This window comes from Puma concolor, chromosome A3 (genome assembly GCF_028749965.1).
Source record: "Puma concolor isolate L17-30 chromosome A3, mPumCon1.1.hap2, whole genome shotgun sequence".
In the NCBI taxonomy this organism is placed as follows: domain Eukaryota; kingdom Metazoa; phylum Chordata; class Mammalia; order Carnivora; family Felidae; genus Puma; species Puma concolor.
The window spans coordinates 23,600,302-23,619,239 of NC_141669.1; the positions used below are offsets into that span (position 1 = coordinate 23,600,302).

At 51.2% G+C, this 18,938-nt stretch overlaps 1 protein-coding gene across 2 annotated transcripts in view; it reads left to right on the forward strand.

Annotated features, from left to right (window-relative positions):
* TOGARAM2 (TOG array regulator of axonemal microtubules 2) overlaps positions 1-18,623 on the forward strand; it is a 52,760-nt gene extending 34,137 nt beyond the window's left edge. The window contains exons 17-22 of one of the 2 annotated variants that reach the window (XM_086700280.1): positions 2,856-2,973; positions 3,349-3,443; positions 4,975-5,167; positions 6,082-6,275; positions 13,567-13,653; positions 18,131-18,268. In XM_086700280.1, the coding sequence (XP_086556406.1) occupies positions 2,856-2,973; positions 3,349-3,443; positions 4,975-5,167; positions 6,082-6,275; positions 13,567-13,633 (667 nt within the window). In that variant the 3' untranslated portion in view covers positions 13,634-13,653; positions 18,131-18,268. Of the gene's footprint in view, positions 1-2,855; positions 2,974-3,348; positions 3,444-4,974; positions 5,168-6,058; positions 6,276-13,566; positions 13,654-18,130 lie in introns of both variants that reach the window. The other variant, XM_025927348.2, reaches the window with a different exon arrangement.
* Positions 18,624-18,938: the final 315 nt, after the last annotated feature.

Below are 18,938 nucleotides of genomic sequence, written 5' to 3' on the forward strand. Positions count from 1 at the left end.
AAAAATAACAGCTCATTATTGTGTCAGAGTCTCCTCCCCCACCCCGATTACTAGGGTTTATGTTTCTTTATAGGCTCACTGCCCTTTTGATTTTTAAAAATAGTCTTTCTGGCGGCTCATTGGAGGATTGCTAGGAGAGAGGGAGCAGGATGGACGAGGGGCACCGGACAGAGGGCTGCTCCCCAGTCCCTGACAGGGGTGCTGGAGGCTAGCAGAGGGTGGGGAGAACTGGATTGGGGTGTCTTTTGAAGGCAGGGCCAACAGGATGTGGGTGGTGAGGCTTTCAAAGAGAAATCAAAGATGATGCTTGGGTTTTTCAGCTGAACAGCTGGGTAAGTGTTAGTGCCAGTCACTGAAATGAGGATTATTGGTGGGGAGCCAGAAGGTTTTGTAGATTTGTTTTTGGTTGTTGGTGGGGGGATGGATCAAGATCTAATATCTCTCCAGCTCGAATGTCCCTCTCCTTTCTGACCTCTCTTCCATTGCAGGAATCGACCACACTCCATTTTCCTTCTTGGCTCCTATGCCTCCCGGTGTCTGTGGCCCTGCACTCCCGGGTTCCGCTCTCCCTCTGTGGCCCCCTCTCTGCCTGCCTGCCACAGTAGTGTCTTCATTCTTGTCCCCCACTTACAACTCTCCCTGACCACTGTCACCACTTCCGTGGCTCCAGCCCGAGCAACTCTGATGCTTCCTAGGGTCTCCCTTCCCTGAGCATCAGTGCTTTACCTCTACCTCCAGAGGGCCTGTCACCAGATGTCCCACTGTTATCCTTGGGGCAGAATGTCCCTCAATGAACCCATTGCCTTCTCCCCAAGCCTTTCTCTGGCTGTGTTCCCTCTATTGTTTTTTTTTTAAAATATAATTTATTGCCAAATTGGCTAACATACAGTATATACAGTGTGCTCCTGGTTTTGGGGGTAAATTCCCGTGATTCATTACTTACATACGACACCCAGTGCTCATCCCAACAAGTGCCCTCCTCAATGCCCACCATCCATTTTCCCCTCTTCCCCACCACCCCCCCATCAACCCTTAGTTGGTTCTCTGTATTTAAGAATCTCTTATGGTTTGCCTCCCTCCCTCTCTGTTTGTAACTATTCTATTGTTAAAAGTCACTATTATTTACTGAGTCACTGAAGATGCAAAATGGAGACCTTCCTACTTTATTGATTCTAAAACACACAGTTTCCCCCGCATTTTAGTATCTTACAATCAGAGGCGTCTCACCGTTGCTGTTGGCCAGGCAGCAATTTTGATTTGGGTTTTACTATCTGCACATTTGCAAACTTGGTCGTTATTGCTCATAGCATAAACCCTTGAATTACAGTTTGCATTGTAGGAAGTAAACTATGAGGCTTTCTCTGCTTGTTAGCCTTTTATATTTATTTTAAGAAGTCACCGTGGATGCTCTGTGGGGACTTGTTGAGTTTAATTGCTCTCTAAAATGTCTTGGAAATATTACACTCTTATTCGGCATTGAAATGAAAAGTTATAGTGTATGAGAAAAGGTATGGAAATAGAGAGATGGGACATAAATTAGATATTAATGCAAACAGTCATCATGGAAGGAATAACCAAATTCCACATTTTCTTACAAGGCCACCACAAACCAAGTAGTTTACCCAACCTAAGGAGGGAAGGGCACTACCTAAAAGTAACGTTAACTCTGTTTCTGAGATAATACAGAGAAGGGTTGCCTTCCGACATGGGGCAGTGTCATAGAAGGCAGTGGAAATTGCCAGTGTTTTCTGTTACTGTTTTTCCTTAGTGGAAAATAAGTCAATGGTGCATTTTATGATCAGTGGAGTCTTAGGTTGGGTGAAATACGAGAACGGAAGATGCTTTGAGCTCCACCTCCAATCAGCTCCCACACCCTGAAGTTTCAACTTTCTCGGCACGTCCTGAATCTGACCACCCCTCCTTACTCCCACTCTACCGCCTTATTTCAGGACTTCATCATCTCTCGCCCAGACTATTATGGTGGCCTCTTAGCAGGTCCCCTGCCCCCCTCCCCCCTGCCTTGTCCACAGAGACGCATCCTCCACACTGCTGCCAGAGACATATCGACTTCAGTGCAATTCTGATCATTCTTCAGCTTCCCACTGCACGCAGGTTAAAGCCCAACTCCTTCATGTTTTGAGAAATTGGGTCGTACCTTCTCTGTATTCTATCCTGCATCTAGGTCTTGCCTGCTGTTTTCCAACCACAAGCCTGCTGACATGTCAGACCGTATAATGGATCCTAGAATGACGCCCCTCCACCACCCTCTTACCCCCTAATCCGTCTCACTCTTGAACTCCTACTCATCTTTTGTGTCCCAATCTAAGGGTCACCTCTTCTATGAAGTCTTCCTTGATTCCCCGCCCCCTCCACCCAGCACTGTTCACCAGGTAGAGCTGACCACTTCCTCCCATACTGCCCCACTGCACCCTTCCTCAGATTTCTAGATGCCCCATACTAGAAAAAGTTAAGTACGTTTCAGTATAGTCATCCAAAGGAATATTATGAATGCACTAAAAAGGATGACATGGGAAGATGATTAATGATAAAGTGAAAAAAGCCAGAGGCAAGTTGTATATACATTCTGATAGCAAAGAAAATGTATACGCGTCAAAAAGACTACACGGAAATATGTAAAAATTTAATAGTAGTTTTCTCTTGGTAATGGGGCTTTGGGTGATGTTTATTCTTTTATGAATCTAGTTTTTAACTGCTCAATTAGCGATTCCTGTCTTCATGAGAAAAAGTATTAAAAACTCTGTTACTACAATTAGAAAACTTACGCAAATCTGTAAAGCAGATTTATGATGCATTTCTATGGCTATTTTTTCATCCCTTTCTTTCTCCTGTGGCAGGTTTTATGGCCGGAAGATGGTGAATATCTTGATGTCGAACACGAAGTTTGATGCATTTCTGAAGCAGAGCCTCCCGTCCCATGACCTGCGGAAGGTCATGGCTGCCATTAAGCAGCGGGTGAGTCGGGGGCATGAGCAGGTCAGGGTGGAGATCAGAGCTGGGCCGGTCAGGGGAGTGTGCACTCCAGAAGCTTCCATTTCACTCACAACCCCTGCTTGGTGGGATAAATGTGATTTCCTTGCTCTGTGCTCGGACCTGGTTGTGCTCCTCTCTGCCTGTGTCCCTTGAGTTGCTGGGCGTCCACACTGTCTCCTGTTAAGTGAGGATCTTGACCCCTGCCCTGACTACCAGGGCTCCGGAAGGCTCAGCTGTTCCCTCCGAAGCTCTGCCAGGTCGAAGGGGTTATTCCTTTCCTTATGGTGTAGCCTGGAGTGGCCGGCAGTTCCCCAGAGGGCCACCCCTTTGGTTCATGTTCTGTGTGCATTTTTCAAGGGAATAGAAGACAGTGATGGACTTTCATCTGCCAAGGGCCGCAAGGTGTCAAGGAGTCTGGTGCTGTGTGAGAACGGGCTGCCCGGCGAGGATGGGTATGGCTGCGCCTGTCTCCCTGCAGCTTTCATCGAAGGCTGACGACACAGACGTCCTGCTTGCCCTGGGCCAGGGGTGGCTCTGGGAGTCTGTGTGGATCTGGGCTACGGTGGAGACCTAGTTGGGTCTGCAGCACTCATGGGTGAATTTATAGGAGGTGTTCCCCCACCCAAATCTCAGGGAGACCACATCATGGGACCAGAAGCACTTGCCAGTAGAAGTTGGCCACTGCAGTCTTGCCGAGTGGGGTGCAGTTCCGCTCGTACAGGCGGGGCATGTTGCTGGCCAGGCCCTTAGATCAGCACACCCTTTTGCCATCAGGGTGCCCAGCCTGGGACAAATTTAGAGGCAGAGCTGGGAGGAAGGTAGATGAGAGGGAATGGGCGGAGAGGCGGAGGGTGGGTAGGTGCTGGGAGGAGCCGAAACCAAGCAGAAACCTCCTGATCACTGATGTGCCTGAAACTCAAACTTCTTGTGTGGTGTCGGGGAGGGATCATATCTGAACTCCTTAGCAGGCGCCCAGGAAAGCCTCTGTCACCTCTTTAAGATTAGCTTCCTGCTCTCTCCTACACACAGCCTCTCAGCCAGACAGGAGCAGCTCATGTTCCCTGCCCATCCCCCTTCCCCACCATCCTATCTCCTACTGAGCCTTTCTTTGCTTATGCTGAGCCACCTGCATCTAGAACATGCCTGTTTATTCTGCAAGACTCCACAAGATTCGGATCACTGTCACTGTCTCCCCGAGGCTGTCTCTGTGCCCTCTGTTCTTCAGTACTCTGTCAGCCGGTTGACCCACCTGTCTCCCATTGGTCTGTGAGCTCCTTAAGGCAAAGGGCGTGTCTTTCACGTCCCTCTTCTCGGTGGCCAGTACAGCTCCTGGCACTCAGTGGGCAAACAGTGTGGAGTGTAGGACTGAATGACAGAATGGATGGTGTTGGGCTCTTTCAGAGGGGACTTGGGTGCAGGGCATGAGCTCAGAGAGCCGGGTTCTGAGCTAGGGTGGGGGATAGGAGTCCTGTTTGGAACTGCTCTCATACTGGCTGCACTGGATCAGGGGATACTATAGCTATGTGCCCCCACAATGATAGAACAGGGAGTCTTAACATTTCCTTGGTCACTGGAGAAGGGCAGGGCCTAGGCAACCAGGGCTCAGGACACAGTCAGCTGGCAAGACCTTTCCTCACTCCTACATTAAATGTGCAGTCATTCTTTCGTGGACTCCCACTTCTCGTTCTGATACCCACCCCCCATTCTTCACATGTTTTCTGAAAAGAGAAAAAAAGGCAGGAAGAAAGAGCCCTGTCCCCTGATGAAAGGATGGGGCTCTAGGCAACCCGATTGTTGTCCCCTGAGGAAAAGGCATTTCCAGAGTTCTGGGGCCAGTGTCCTGAAGCAGCGGGTGGAAAGCTGGGGGTGGACTGCGCTGCAGGTGACACTCCTGTCTCAGTTCCACCTGTCTGGAAGGGGCATGGGACAAGAGGTGCATCCATCTTCTGGGGCTTGCCCAGGTCAGAAGTTCCTTCTGCGTAGGCTCAGTTCCAATGGCCCTCGGCTGGCAGGGCTACGGCCCTCCATGCACAGTGGCCCGGAGGTGGTGGAATGGCTTCGGGAGCTGACGCGACTGCTGGAGGCCAGAGAATACCAGTCTCGGATGGAGGGCGTGGGGCGGCTCCTGGAGTGCTGCAAGGCTGAGCCAGAGCTCATCACCGCCAACCTGGTCCAGGTGAGCGCTGCCCCTTCCCTGCTGTCTCACCTGGCTGTCCCCTGTGGGTGCAAATTCAATTTGGAAAACTCAGGACAGGGTTTGACATTGTGCCAGACCCCTCAGGGTAAAGGGAGCCCGAAAAGTACCTGCTATCCAGTTGCCTTGGTAACACTGTGGGACTGCCTGGAAGTAGCCAAGGGGGCAAGGGCATCACCTCTTGCCAGGCCCCTTGGGACCACCCAGAGATGTCCTGGCATCTCTCATCCCTCTAGCAGCTTTATAGCGGGGTGGCGGAGGGGGGGGGGCGGGGGGGGGTCGGGGGGGAAGCTAGAGGTAGAGGATGCCACGGCTGAAGGCTGCTCCTGGTCTAGCCAGGCACATGATGTTTGGGGGCAGAGTATGTGTTGGCCAGGGGACTGGCCATGATGGCTGGACAGGTGGGTTAGGAGCAAGCACAGGCCTTTCACAGGCTGGAAACAGGGGCAGATGTTTGCTTCTTCCAGGACTGAGGCTGCTGATGGTCAAGCCATGTAGCAGAGTACTTAGGGCACAGGCTTGAAGTCAGCAGCCTCGCTGTGTGATCTGGGGAAAGTCAGTGAACCTTTTTCTGCCTCAGTTTTTGTTTTGTTTTTAATAGTAAACTGAGGATGGGAACGCATGCCTCATCGGTTTGGATCGTTCCGTGAGAGTGCAGGGTACCTAACGGGATGCTCTAGATGCTTTGACGCAATGAGTGTTCAATATACAGTTGTTCTTCCCCTCTTCCCCTCTTTCCCTTTTGAGGAAGTAAGCTCCTCGTCACTGAGAATGTTCTGGTGTAGTTTGGATGACCAAGGGTGGTTGGTTGGGTTGTGGGCCTCCTGCCCAGCCTGGGTTCCCATGGGCTCTTGGTTTCTGTTTCCTCAATAGGTCTTTGATGCTTTCACCCCAAGGCTTCAGGACTCCAACAAGAAAGTGAACCAGTGGGCCCTGGAGTCCCTTGCCAAGATGATCCCCCTCCTCAAAGCAAGCTTACACCCTATGCTGCTCTCCATCATCATCGCTGTTGCAGACAACCTCAACTCCAAGAACTCGGGGATTTATACCGCTGCCACGGCTGCGCTGGACGCCATGATTCAGAACCTGGGTAAGCCTCCTGCCACAGCCCTGCTTGGCTCCATTATGCGGTGGGCTCGCTCCCTGAGCCCTCCCTGGGGTGGGCTCACCCTTCCTGCTGGGAATCAGCAGAGTGCTAACAGACACTGGGGCTTTCAGGCCAAATGTTTCCCCGGAGGCTATAGAGGACGGGGGTGGACAGCCCAGGACATGGTTGGCAGGCTTTTCCATGTCACAGCCACCTGAGGGTCCTCGATGGTAGGAGTGGAAGAGATGTGGAGATGATCTAGTCTTGCCTCCTCATAGTACATGTGACAGAAATGACTCAGCCAGGGTCACACAGTACTGAAGTGATTGAGCCAACAGGGCATGGAAGGAAAAATAGGTCAGGGTTACCAGGAAGAAGCTGGAAACAGTGTAGAGATGGTAACAGTGGGTGTGGCTTGTACGAGGACCAGGCCGGATGGCGGTGAGAGAGCAGAGCAAGTCTGCTGGGGAGGACAAAGTAGATGGGTGAGTGGACCCAGGTAGGCCACCTTGATTGTCTGATACAGGAGTCAGGCTGGGATCCCACTGGCTTTTGAGCATGGGATGGACAAGCATTGCCTTTGAGAAAGACTGTTCGGGGCCAGGGCTCAGGGAAGGAGGAATTTGGGATGAGGGGTGGAGGGTGATGGGGGAGTGGAGGTGGGGGGTGGGATGAAAAGGAAAAGGGGGGGGCAATGGGAGAGACATCAGGGAAGGCAAGAGCTCCTTAAGTCCTATGTGCTTCGCACTAACACATCTTGGTTCTCCAACATCGGGTGGAATTTGGGGGCACATCTGCTTCTGTTCTCCATGCCTTTCATAGATGATTAGAAGGTGATATTTGGTGTATCTAAGACGCAGACTGAAGTGCAGATGTGTGTGTGATGTAGCACATGAGTACAGTCATGTCCAGACCAGAGGAACCAAGGGTTTTCAAACCACTCTTGACTCTATGTGACCAAGCTTATGCTCGGAGAACCACCTTTTTGGCCTTGTTGCTGTATGTCCCGATGAGCACAGAGCAATGTCCTGCCTTGAGAACCCGCAGAGCATCCCCGTGGTGAGCCTGGAAACACCGAAAGGCACCCCTCCCCTCCTGGTGCCCACACCCTATGGGAGCCCAGCTCCCTGGGGCTGGACAGCAGCTGTGTCCTTGGCTGGAGCTTCCAGAAGCAGTTTCAGTTACAAATCAAAGGCCTGGTCAGGCCCTTCTCTGCCTCTTCAGTTCATAAATACTGTCAGTTTCCTCTCTTCATCTCAAAGGGAATTTATGATTTGCTGAGTTTGTTGCTGTAGAACAAACAATATAAATCCGGCTTTAAATTACGGCTAGTTCACAGCGCTGCTCTGGGTAAGTGAGATTGCTGTTGCCAATAACCACGGCTCTTGGTAAATCACTGCAGGCCCTGGATTTATTGGGAAAACCTGCACCAAGCAAAATAGGCTTTAGCTATTTGAAGAGGCTAAGCACCCTTGTCTGCGGAGAGGAGCTTTAACACTTTCCTCTCCAGGTGTTATTGTCTCCACTTTCTGTCCTTGGGCCATCCTCCTGGAGCACGCTGGAGCTTTGGAACTCTGGGCTGCAGGATGTGGTGTCTCACATTGTCACAAGGCTCAGGCCTTCTCTACCTGAGGCCCTCCTCTACCCACTTGGGTGGGACACCCTGGAAAGGGGCTGGGAGACGGCTGCTTTTGTGATCTGACCACACCCTGAGGCAGGCTGCAGCTTCCAGGAAAGATGCCTATAGTTGTCCTTTCCTCCTGGGACAGGGTCTCCTTGGAAATGGCTGATGATACCCCCCCCCCCCCGCCCCTGCCCCATCCCATCAGTGAAAGGATCTGATGGGAGGAGAACAGAGGCAGGCATGAAGGGCACTATTTTCCTCTCTAATCCTTAGGTCAGTGTTAGGCTGGAATGGAATGTCGTTGGCCTCAGGGAGTTGGATGGAGTCCAGTAAATCCCTGGCAAAAAGCTTCTGTGGGGCCCAAAGGGGGAAGCACAGGGTCTTGGCTCCCGGTCAGTTTGAGCAGGTGCAGCAGCAGCTCTCGGGGCCATGTGGCTTTGCTGTGAGCCATACTCACAGCCCAATGAGGAGTCTTGGTTTTGGAGGTGTTTTTAACTAGCTGATTTCTATATCCAGAAAGGGCAGAAGTGGATGGGTTTAGATTGCCAGTAAGAATTCACCCCTGCCAGGGAGTACCTAGGGTAGAATCAAGCTCTCTCTGGGAATGGTTCTCATCTGTCTAGAATGGGCTGAGTCTGGCCTGCAGAGGGAAAAATGGATGCAAATAATTAAACTTCCCACTGTCCCAGGGGATTGGGTGGTAGACAGAGACTGGGGCAGGAGTGGCAGAAGAGAAGGGGTGTAAATCTTCTCTTCCCATGTCACCCAGGTGGAGCCTGGTGGCTCCGATAGACTCTTAGCATCTCAGGGTCCCTTCTGGAAGTAGCTTGGAGCCCTTTGAGCAGAGGGAGCTTTTTTCCCAAGACTGGTGTCACTCCCCACAAGGGATTCTTGGCTCCAGGCTGGAGAGGAACAGCCAAATGCTGTGGAGTACTTAAATGTGTAGAATCACAAAGAAATGACTCAGCAGGTTGTGGTTTGTTTCCCCGATCAACAGGGGGCCAGGAGAACAAGAACACAGTCGGGTAGTCTGCCTTCTGGCGCAAAGTCCAGATGACACAGCCAAACTGGGAGGTTGGCCTTCTTAGGCAACCTTTTAAGGTCCCTCTTGATTCTGGAATTCAGTGATAAGTTGACTCAACAGTCACCACATCTCTTCCGGTTCCTTGGTTTTCCCGTGGGTGTATGGGGCAGGTGGTGCGGTGGTCCACAGAGCAGGTGGGGATTTCTGCCCATGTCCCCTTTTTTGGGGGGGGGCGTGAGGAAGGAGACATGTGGGCACCTTGCTCTCTGACCTCTGCCCTTTCTTACTGCTGGAAGGAGCTTGGGGTGGCATCCTTTCTACTCTCCGCCAGGACCTTCTGATTTCAGGGGAGTTATTCTGGGGATCAGGGCAGTTCCTGAGCTGGCTGGCTGGTTCTGTCTTTGGGCCCTGTGACTGGGCTAGCTACAGAAGAAACTTCACTAATTAAAACATCAGGCTGCTGACAGCCACCCCCCTCCCAGTCAGACTGAGCATCAAAAGGAGTTCTGTTGATTAGCGTGGCCCCAGGCCAGTGCTGGAGAGTGCAGATAAGCTGGGAATGGGCAGCTTCAGATCTACTTTTTTGATTTTGCTCTGACTCCGAATTCTTTACCTTATATAATCATATGACCAACATGGTATTGTTAAAGGAATTTAGAAACTCATCCATGGTGCCCCTCTAATATACCAACTGCTTGAAAATCTGTTCTATTTCCTGTCTGCCTGTGTACAGATTTCCCTTGTTAGAGATTGTAAGGTAAACACGATTTAGACTTTGCTTCTTTAACTATCCAGTATTCCATGCTATCATGCAGTGTTTCTTTTTTTAAGATTTAAATTTTTTTTTTTTTAAGATTTAAATTTTTTTTTTTTTTTTTTTTTTTGGGACAGAGAGAGACAGAGCATGAACGGGGGAGGGGCAGAGAGAGAGGGAGACACAGAATCGGAAACAGGCTCCAGGCTCTGAGCCATCAGCCCAGAGCCTGACGTGGGGCTCGAACTCACGGACCGCGAGATCGTGACCTGGCTGAAGTCGGACGCTTAACCGACTGCGCCACCCAGGCGCCCCTCATGCAGTGTTTCTACTTAAAAATAAGAAGTTTACTTTCCATCACATAAAAGTCATACTTCTTAATTATTGAGAAAATGGAAAATATAAAGCATTTGAAAGGAAAAAACCCTTCACCTTTAGTCTCAATTTCTCAGAAGAGACAGTTATTTAAAAAAAAAAAGTTTAAATTTTATTTTGGGGGCGGAGGGCAGAGAGAGAGGGAGAGAGAATCCCAAGCAGGCTCCACACTATCAGCACAGGGCCTGACACGGGGCCTGAAGCAGGGCTCAAGCTCATGGTTTGTAACATCCTAACCTGAGCTGAAATCAAGAGTCGGATGCTTAATTGACTGAACCATCCTAGGCACCCCTGGAAGAGACCATTATTAACATTTGGCTTTTTTCATTTTAGATTTTTTTCCTGTGCAGAGTCACGTGCATGACTCTTGTGCAGAGTCACGATCATATTACACATTTAAATTTACATCCAGCTTGGGGCGCCTGGGTGGCGCAGTCGGTTAAGCGTCCGACTTCAGCCAGGTCACGATCTCACGGTCCGTGAGTTCGAGCCCCGCGTCGGGCTCTGGGCTGATGGCTCAGAGCCTGGAGCCTGTTTCCGATTCTGTGTCTCCCTCTCTCTCTGCCCCTCCCCCGTTCATGCTCTGTCTCTCTCTGTCCCAAAAATAAATAAACGTTGAAAAAAAAAAAAAATTTAAATTTACATCCAGCTTAAAAAAAAAAAAAAAGAAGCAGAGCGTGAGCATTTGCATATGATTACACACTGGAGTCACTTTTAACAGGTCTGTCACATGCTGGACCACATCTTGTGTTTTTCTGTTTAAATGGATCATTCCCACTTTTGCTGCAATGAACGCACCTAGCTTGGGTGGCTGTGTGGCATGTCATGATTCATGGAGTCCTGTGCTTATTGTTGGGAGTCCAGTTTGACTCCAGTTTCTTTGCTGTCACTGTCTATGCTACCATACTTTTTGTGCTTTAAAAAAAGTTCTCTGGCTCCCCAGTAGCCTGAGGAGGATGTGGCTTGGTGCGCTTAGGGCTTAGCTGCATGGGACAGGTGCAAGGCCCGGAGACCTCCGCCCCCTTGCAGGGAGGGAAGGCGAGGCCCAGGGAGGACGGGGATGTGGCCTGCCAGCCTGTAGCTGTTTTCCCTATGCTGCATGGCTCTGTTTGCTCTTCGTCCAGGCAGTGCCAAGGCCAGCTGTGGCAGCTGTGGCTCCCTTGTGGTGCAGAACAGGAGCCTGTGAAGAGCTCCGGCTAATGGAACATGGATTTTTTTTTTAAGGGTTTGGAAGTTAGATTCCAGCCTCTTAATGGTCTCTCCACCATTCAGATTGCTGGGCTTTTGGAACATTCTCAGGTAATAAGAGTAACACTAGCAGTAATAGCTGATACTTACATAGTAATTATATGCCCAGGGCAATATCCTAAGTATCATAACACAACAGTGGCTCTAAGAGGAAGATGTTATCCTCCTTTTATAGATGAATAAACTGAAGTGTAGGAGGTTTTGTCCAGTGTTAATATAGAGAAACGTGGAAGAGCCAGGATTCGGTCCAGGCGACCTGAACCCAGAGCTCACACCCTTCACCCTATATTTTCCTGCCTCTCAATAAACCTGGGTGTGACCTGGGTGGTGAGCCATCACTACAAAAGCAAACAGAGGAAGAGAGGCCATCTGCTCGGGGTGTGGTGCTCTGGGGTTTATAAACCAGTTCGGACATGCTTAATGTCTCTGCTTGAACACTTTCTGTGGTCCTAGAGCATTTATTGAGCACCTGTTGTGTGCCAGGCACATGGGAGCATTATCTGTCACAGATGTCTGTCGGATGTGCATTTTCTAGTATCCCCCGAGTTCTTTACCTGTCTCTGGCTCTGGGAGGCCATGTCAGCCACCAGGAGCGGGGAGGTCTGGCTGTGTCCAGAAAATGTCCTGAACTGAGTTTTGTTGGGGGAGAGCAAGGAGGCAGAAGTCCTTGTCCTTGGAGGTGAGCTCATGGTTAAAGGTGGGGGTGGGACAAATAGAAGCGCCTGGAAAAAACAATGCAGACGACATTGATATAAAAACCTATGCTTACACGACTACAGATTGACCAAGTGGCCCTGAGACTGCTTCTCGCTAACTGCAATGTTGTAGAGGTTGGCATCTCTTTTATTTCCCAGAACAAATAATTTTAAAGACTTGCCTTATGGATGGAGCTTTTGCAAGCAGCAGGGATATGCGTGATGTTCATGTGTACATCTCCTCCTCTGTACCCCTTCCAGCTCTCAGGAGGGGAGCTAGGAAATGGGAATGAGCTCTTAGCTAGAATTGTCGCCTGATGGGAAAAGCGAAGCTGTGCACATCCAGGGGGATGCCGAGGTATTTAAGGAACTCAGGGAAGGTGGAGCTTGTCTGGAAAGACTTCCTGCGGTGGGTCTCTAATCTCTGTCCCCTGCTAAGAGAAATCTGGCACCTTGAGTGGGTCAGCCCCTAGGATCCCGGGACCTACTTTCTGGGGGCACCTGTGGTGACACCCACACAGACCTCTGTGACAGGTGTAGGCAGGCCCTGCAGCCACACCCCCGAAGAGCATGTTTTGTTGTTTGCACTCCCTCCCATGGGGTTATCCTGGGACTGCCGTGGTTGCACACTGTTGGGAGCTGGGTATATGGGAGCGATGTTAGCACGCCTTTCTCAGGTGAAGGGCTACTTTCCTCACCCTGTGCGTCTTTGTGAGGAGTGCAGGACTTCAAGTTTTAATAGTGTGAGAAACCAGGAGACGTCAGCCAGAATGGGGAAGAATGAGCAGTGTCTACATTCAGCACCTGTGGGATCTTTAGAAATACGTTCAAAGAATGCCAGAGGGCTTCTTTATCCCAAAGCAGCCCCCCTGCAGCTGCCTGTGCTTTCACTATCAGTGGTTCATTCTAATAAACACTCTTTCAACAGCCAGACGGGGAAGTACCCAGTCCTCAGTCCCCACCATGAGTGTGGCTGGGTAGCAGCAAGAGCTGGTTCCGGGGGCTGGGTGTGGGGTGCTGGGATGATTTAAAAAAAAGAAAAAAAAGGTTAAAAAAAATCCCTCTTTCCCCTAAACCTCCTGAAAAGTGGGTTGGGGCATGTGGAGGATAAACTCTGCTGTCTGTACAAGGATGCCATCTGGGCCTGGGTCTCACACAGGGACGTTATAGATAAACTATTGAGAGCTAATACATGCCCCGCCCCCTGCTGGTCCTCGCACATTCCCTCCTCTGACCCAACCAGAGTAAGCCAGATGCTTCTGCTGCTGATGGGGTGACCAACATCCTGGTTTGCCTGGGACTGGGGCAACCCTCTTTTGCCCCCAAACTCAATTTTAAGGAAGCACAGATAATAGGAACCGTATCTGTGGGAGTCCATGAAGCCTCTTTGGGAGCCAGTGTAACTAACTATGCCAGGTCGTTCACTCTTCCCCGGACACTCCATTGCGACTTGGACATTTAACTCAGCTCCCCAACGGGCCTCTTTCCCTAGGTAGGTGTTGCAGGGACCTGGAACTGAACAGCACTGAACCAGCCACAGCTTCACGGCCACTGACCCTCTCCTTCTCTTTCAGACAAGCTTTGCCTCCTACAAGCGTTTGCTGGGCAGGTGCGCTTCCTGAGTGGCCGTGCAGTGCTTGATGTCACAGAACGTCTGTCCGGTGAGTGTCCCCAAAGCTCCTCACCCTAGCCTTCCAGTCCATCTCTGTTCTTCTCTCCCGGCATGTAGAACCACCCACTATCTTAGACCCCCAAATAATCAAATAATCCTCGCAGATCTTTAAAAAAACTTGATAATCTGCTTTTTATAAATAATTCCCACCTTATCCAAAGGTAATCTTCATTTTTGACCACAATGGGGCAGGTTTGTACATAAACAAAATAGCTTTTAAGAAACTATTATGGGGGCACCTGGGTGGCTCGGTTGGTTAAGCATCTGACTTCGGCTCAGGTCATGATCTCACAGCTTGTGGGTTCAAGCCCTGCATCGGGGTCTGTGCTGACAGCTCGGAGCCTGGAGCCTGCTTCAGATTCTGTTTCCCTCTCCCTCTGCCCCTCCCCCACTCTCACTCTGTCTCTCTCAAAAATAAACGTTAAAAAATTAAAAAAGAAAAGAAAATATTATGCATTTCTTCTTTGCAAACAGGACGTCCACTAAGCCATAGGGTACCTTTGTGTGAATCAGAAAAAAACAAAAAACAAAAAAACCACCTCTTCTGGGTAGATCTTGCCTCCCAGCTACATGGCTTGGTCAGCGGCAACACTGTTGTGAGAATTAGCGTTGTCTCTTTTTGGGCACGCACAGGCTGGAAAGCAGAGCACAGGCTGGATTTCAACCCTCCTTGATGCTTGCGCCAGGTGCCCGGGGGCTGCACTACATGGGATTTGGGGCCTTGGCGGGCGTCTGCTCTGCTGTGTTCAAGCTTTGGCCGAAGAGAGCTTTGCTCCCAGGTGGTGTCTTCTTTGAGTCTGCCGTCTCCAGTGATTCCGTTCCAGGTCTGAAACCTCCAGGGACGTGGGAGGAGGCAGCACGGGGAGGACCTAGGCCTTTGTGGTTGTACCGACCTGTTTGCCACGTGCCGATTCTGCTCTTGGGCAGGTTATTTAACTTGGTTTTATAATCTTCCGTGCTTACCAAAAGCCTCCCCTACCTTCTTGGGAAGGAGGCGGAAGGGCTCTGTTCTCCAGACCTCTGAGCGCCCAACCTCTACAATGCAGACAGGCTGTGCTACCCCCGTGCTTGAGTCGTTGTGTGGGTTGTCTTCAGGACAGTGTCGAGGCTCCCTGGAGTGGCCTTCCAGGCTCTCGCCTCCCCCTCCCCCAGTTACACGCACTGGATCATCGAATCCTCCTAACAACCTCGTAAAGAGGCTGTGGGTGCCATGATTATCCCTTTTGTAGAAGTAAGGAAAGTGGAGCTCGGAAAGGTTAAGTGCCCAAGGTCCCTTGGCGAGCAATCTGGGCTTTGTCCCCAGGAGCCTAGCCACAGAGCCTCTGTGCTGTGCTGTGCTGTCTCTCCCTGAGTGCCCTCCCTGAGTGGCACCAGCATGCCACCAGCCTTGCTGGGGCTGATCTCCCATCCTCTGCCCTGTCCTGCCCACATGCGGCTCCCGTCCTGCAGAGAGAGCCCTTCTCCACCCTTCTTCCTCCACCTGGGTGGTGCTGGCCTGGTTCTGGCATCAACTTCTGTGTCCCCTTCCTCCCTACCCCCCTGCTTGAGTTTCGTGAGCCTCTCAGGAGCATGTCTCCCCACCCCCCCACCCCGTGACAGCCTCAGTCCGCACTGGGGGTGCTCAGCACACATTGCCTGGCTGAGGACGTCATTCAACTCCTCCACAGCCCTGTCCTGCTCTTGGCCTTGCCTCTGTGCCCTGGTTCAGCCCTTTTAGTGTCCCTGGAGTGGACCCTTGGCTTCCACCCAGGTGATAGGCCTTCTCCAAGCAAAGTAGGGCGGGGGGCTGAATGCAGCCACGGTGTCATGTTGCTGGTGCCCAGGAGCCCCCTAACTGAGACCACCTGGGTGCCAGACAAGGAACCCTTTTCTGTTGCTCAACATCAACATTCTCTGGGTGAAACCCTTACCTGTCCTTGTGTGAGTGATATATGGGCCCCGGAGGTGGATGGCTACCTCACTTTAGATCCTCCATTTGACTGTAAATATTTTCCATCTGTCTCCAAGAGACCTCAAAAGCAAGAGTTTCTACGTAGCTCTCCCGTTAAGTCAGGCCCAGACAGGAACAGAGAAGAAAATTTCAATTGGCACAAGGTGTGGACTAATAATAGCACAGCTTAACAGGAGTAAATCTTTTGCTAATTACTTCAGCTGCCTTTTAAGCTCAAAATTTAGTGGGGTTTTCTTCCCCGTGATGACTCCCAGAAGGGCCATCGCTGCCTCTGCCCGCTTGAGAGGCCCACCACCATCAGCCAGGTGACCTCCACCTTCTGTGCCCGGGGAACGTGGACCTGACTGCAGAAGTGAGCTTCCTGGGCTCAGCTGTGAAGGCCTCGCTGCTGGGAGGGAGAGAGGTCAGGTGTGAGTGCAGCCTGCCGGGGGCCGCGGCCAAGTGACGCGGGGCAGGTTGGGGGCAGGTGAGCCCCTCACCCTTGGGTGGGCACAGGGGAGCCCTACCTGCACCTGGTTCTTGGGATAGCCGTCTCCTCGGTTTGCAGGTGAGATCCCGTGGAGGTCTAAAAAAGACTCTGAGTTATACTTGTTCAGTATAACTTGCCTCCCCCCACCTTAGGGTTGCCCCCGTGGCTTTCCTGTTAACTGTGGCCTCCTTCTCAGTCTGTCTCTGGCTTCGAGGGCTGTCTCCAGCTCCCACCTCTCTGCCCCACTTTATGAGGCTGCTCACCCCCAACGTGGCTGGCTTGAGTCAGTGGGTGCCGTCCTACCTTGCCTGGGAACGAGGACTGCCTTTCTTTCTGAGGGCTCTGTGACCTTGGGGAGCCCCTGAGAGGTCCCACATTGTGGGGTGCGGGAGCCCTGGGGGTGTGGCCTGAAAGCCAACGTAGATGCTCCATGGGAAATGGCATGGCTCAAGTGCCAGGCCGAGCTGAGGGGGCCAGCTCATCCTCTCTGGTCCCCTGTTGTCCGAGGCTTGCTCTGGAGTCAGAGGGGTCCTGTGGGAAATATCCTGGGGGGTCGGATGATGTTAAGCTGGTGAAGGAAGGACAAACTGAGGTTTCACTAAAAATGAAACAAAACACACCAGCCTCTGAAGAACTCCAGGAGGATGGGGACAGTGGGGGGTAAAGAGCATGAGCCGTGGAGTTGAGGCGGGCTTGACCTTTGCCCTCCGCCCTTGTTAGCCACGTGGCCTTGGGCAGGTTCCTTGACCCCTGAGTGTTGGCTTCCTCCTCTGCAGGATGGGCTGGTGTCCTGCCTCTTGAGGTGCTGTGAGAACAATGGAGTCATGCTGCAAAGCTCTGACCCCCAGACTCAGGACTGAGGCAGTGTTAGGTTTCTGGGTGTGTGTTGGCCCAGGGAACCTTCCAGTTGCTTTGCTCCATAAATAAGTAAAGTGCTTCTCTCGGCGTTGTTTGCCCTCACCAGCCCTTCTCCTCGGCAGGATGACAGGCGGACCGCGCTGTGTAGAGCAAGCATTGTTAGAACCGATGCACTCAGGGTAATGGTGGCTGTGGCTGACGGCTGGAGCAGTGGCTCTGAAGTGACTTGGGGTAGCTCTTGAGGTGGTCTCGACCCCGGCATTTAGTCTGACAGAGGGCTTGCTGGCAGGGGTATCCTGCTTCTTGGATTTCTGGGGATTAAAAAGGGTAGAGAGGCTGGGATAACCCGATTTCAGGGGTTCGTCACTGAATCATGGGTCTGTGCAGAGCTTGACGGTTGAAAAGCACGTTCAGGCCTCCCGGATTACTGCTGGTCTTATTGTGAGGTTTGGTGTCCAGACACTGGGGAGGCCACACTGGGCTTATCTCCTGCTGCCTGTTTCATTTTTCAGAATGCTTCATTTGAGAGAATGTTGGTTTTCCTCCCTGGTACAAGTTTTTGTTCGTGTGAAGTCACATAGGTGGGAATGTGGATTAAAGTGACACTAGTCCTAGCTACTCTTTGTCACCTGCCTACCTACCTGGGCACCTCACGTACATGTATTATCTAAGCTCTAACAGTCCTAAGAGTTTGGTTCAGGATGATTATCCTTAGATTAGGGAACAGCCTCAGAACGGTTAGGTGGCTTTCTCAAGTCATACAGCTAGTAAATAGCAGAGGCAGTTTTGCAGTCTGGCCCTGTCTGCCTCTTTCCTCTCCCCTGGGCTGCAGGGACCAGTGACGACTGTCATGGGCTCTGAGCACTTTTGTTTTTACATACTCATTCCTCCATTAAAAAAAAAAAGTTAAAAATTTTATATTACAACTGATTGGTATAAACATGAATATAAATCAGGCTGGATATCTTCATATTTTTTTTCCTCTGGATTTTAAAGAAATAAGAACATTTCCAGGGCCCCTCCACATGTCCTGAGCCCTAGGTCGTGTGTCTGATGGACTAGTTGGCCCTTCTGGGCTGCCTGCCCTTTGGGGGATAGAACTGGTGTCCCAAGAGAGGGCAGGGAAACACAGAGAGAGAGAGAGAGCAAGCCTGCCTTGAGTAACTCTCCCTCTTTTCTGCCCAACAGTGCTGGTGGCCTCTGTTTACCCCCAGAAGCCCCAGGCCGTGGAGCGTCAGGTCCTTCCGGTCCTCTGGTATTTCCTGAACAACATGACGGGGAACGGTGTCCTGCCTGGGCATGGCAGGAACGTCCGCGTGGCGGTGTGCCGGCTGTCCAGGGGCCTCCAGGAACAGATGGGCTCCCGGCTGCGGCACCTGGCTGCTGGCCAGCCAAAGCAAGTCCTCAAAATGCTCCAGGAACTCTTAGACACAGAATCCCGGTGAGGCAGCCCCAGCCAACGTCACCGACAGAGGGGTGGCATCTGACAGCAAAACAACTGGCAGCTCGTGCCCCTTTCACCTGGGTTACAAACGGATCTGAAATGGGCAGTCATTATTTTTTATCTTACTTGATTTTTATGATGGAACAGTCTCCCGGCCGACTTTCTCTTAGAGTTCCAGATGCACATAGTATATTTTGAAGTAGGAATAAAGGAATTATTTATTTTTCTAAGGCTTTATTATTGTGTGCTTTTTTAACCTCAGGGAATTTTTCAATAACTAGGCTTGTGACAAAGAAAACAAGACAACAGCAAAATCAGCTGCAGATGACATCGAAACGAAGAGATGGGGAGAAAAAGGGTAGCACAGACCCCTGTGCTGCAGACCCTTTTGGCCACGGCCCCCTATCTGTGACAGACTGGACAAGCCCTCCTGAACCCAGAGACCCTGAGTTGGCCATTTAAACCCAGTCCGTTTGTTATAAGCCTGATTTGAGGTGAGTAGGGCAAACATCTCCAGGGTCATCCTGATCCTGTGGGAGGCTTCCTTTTTGT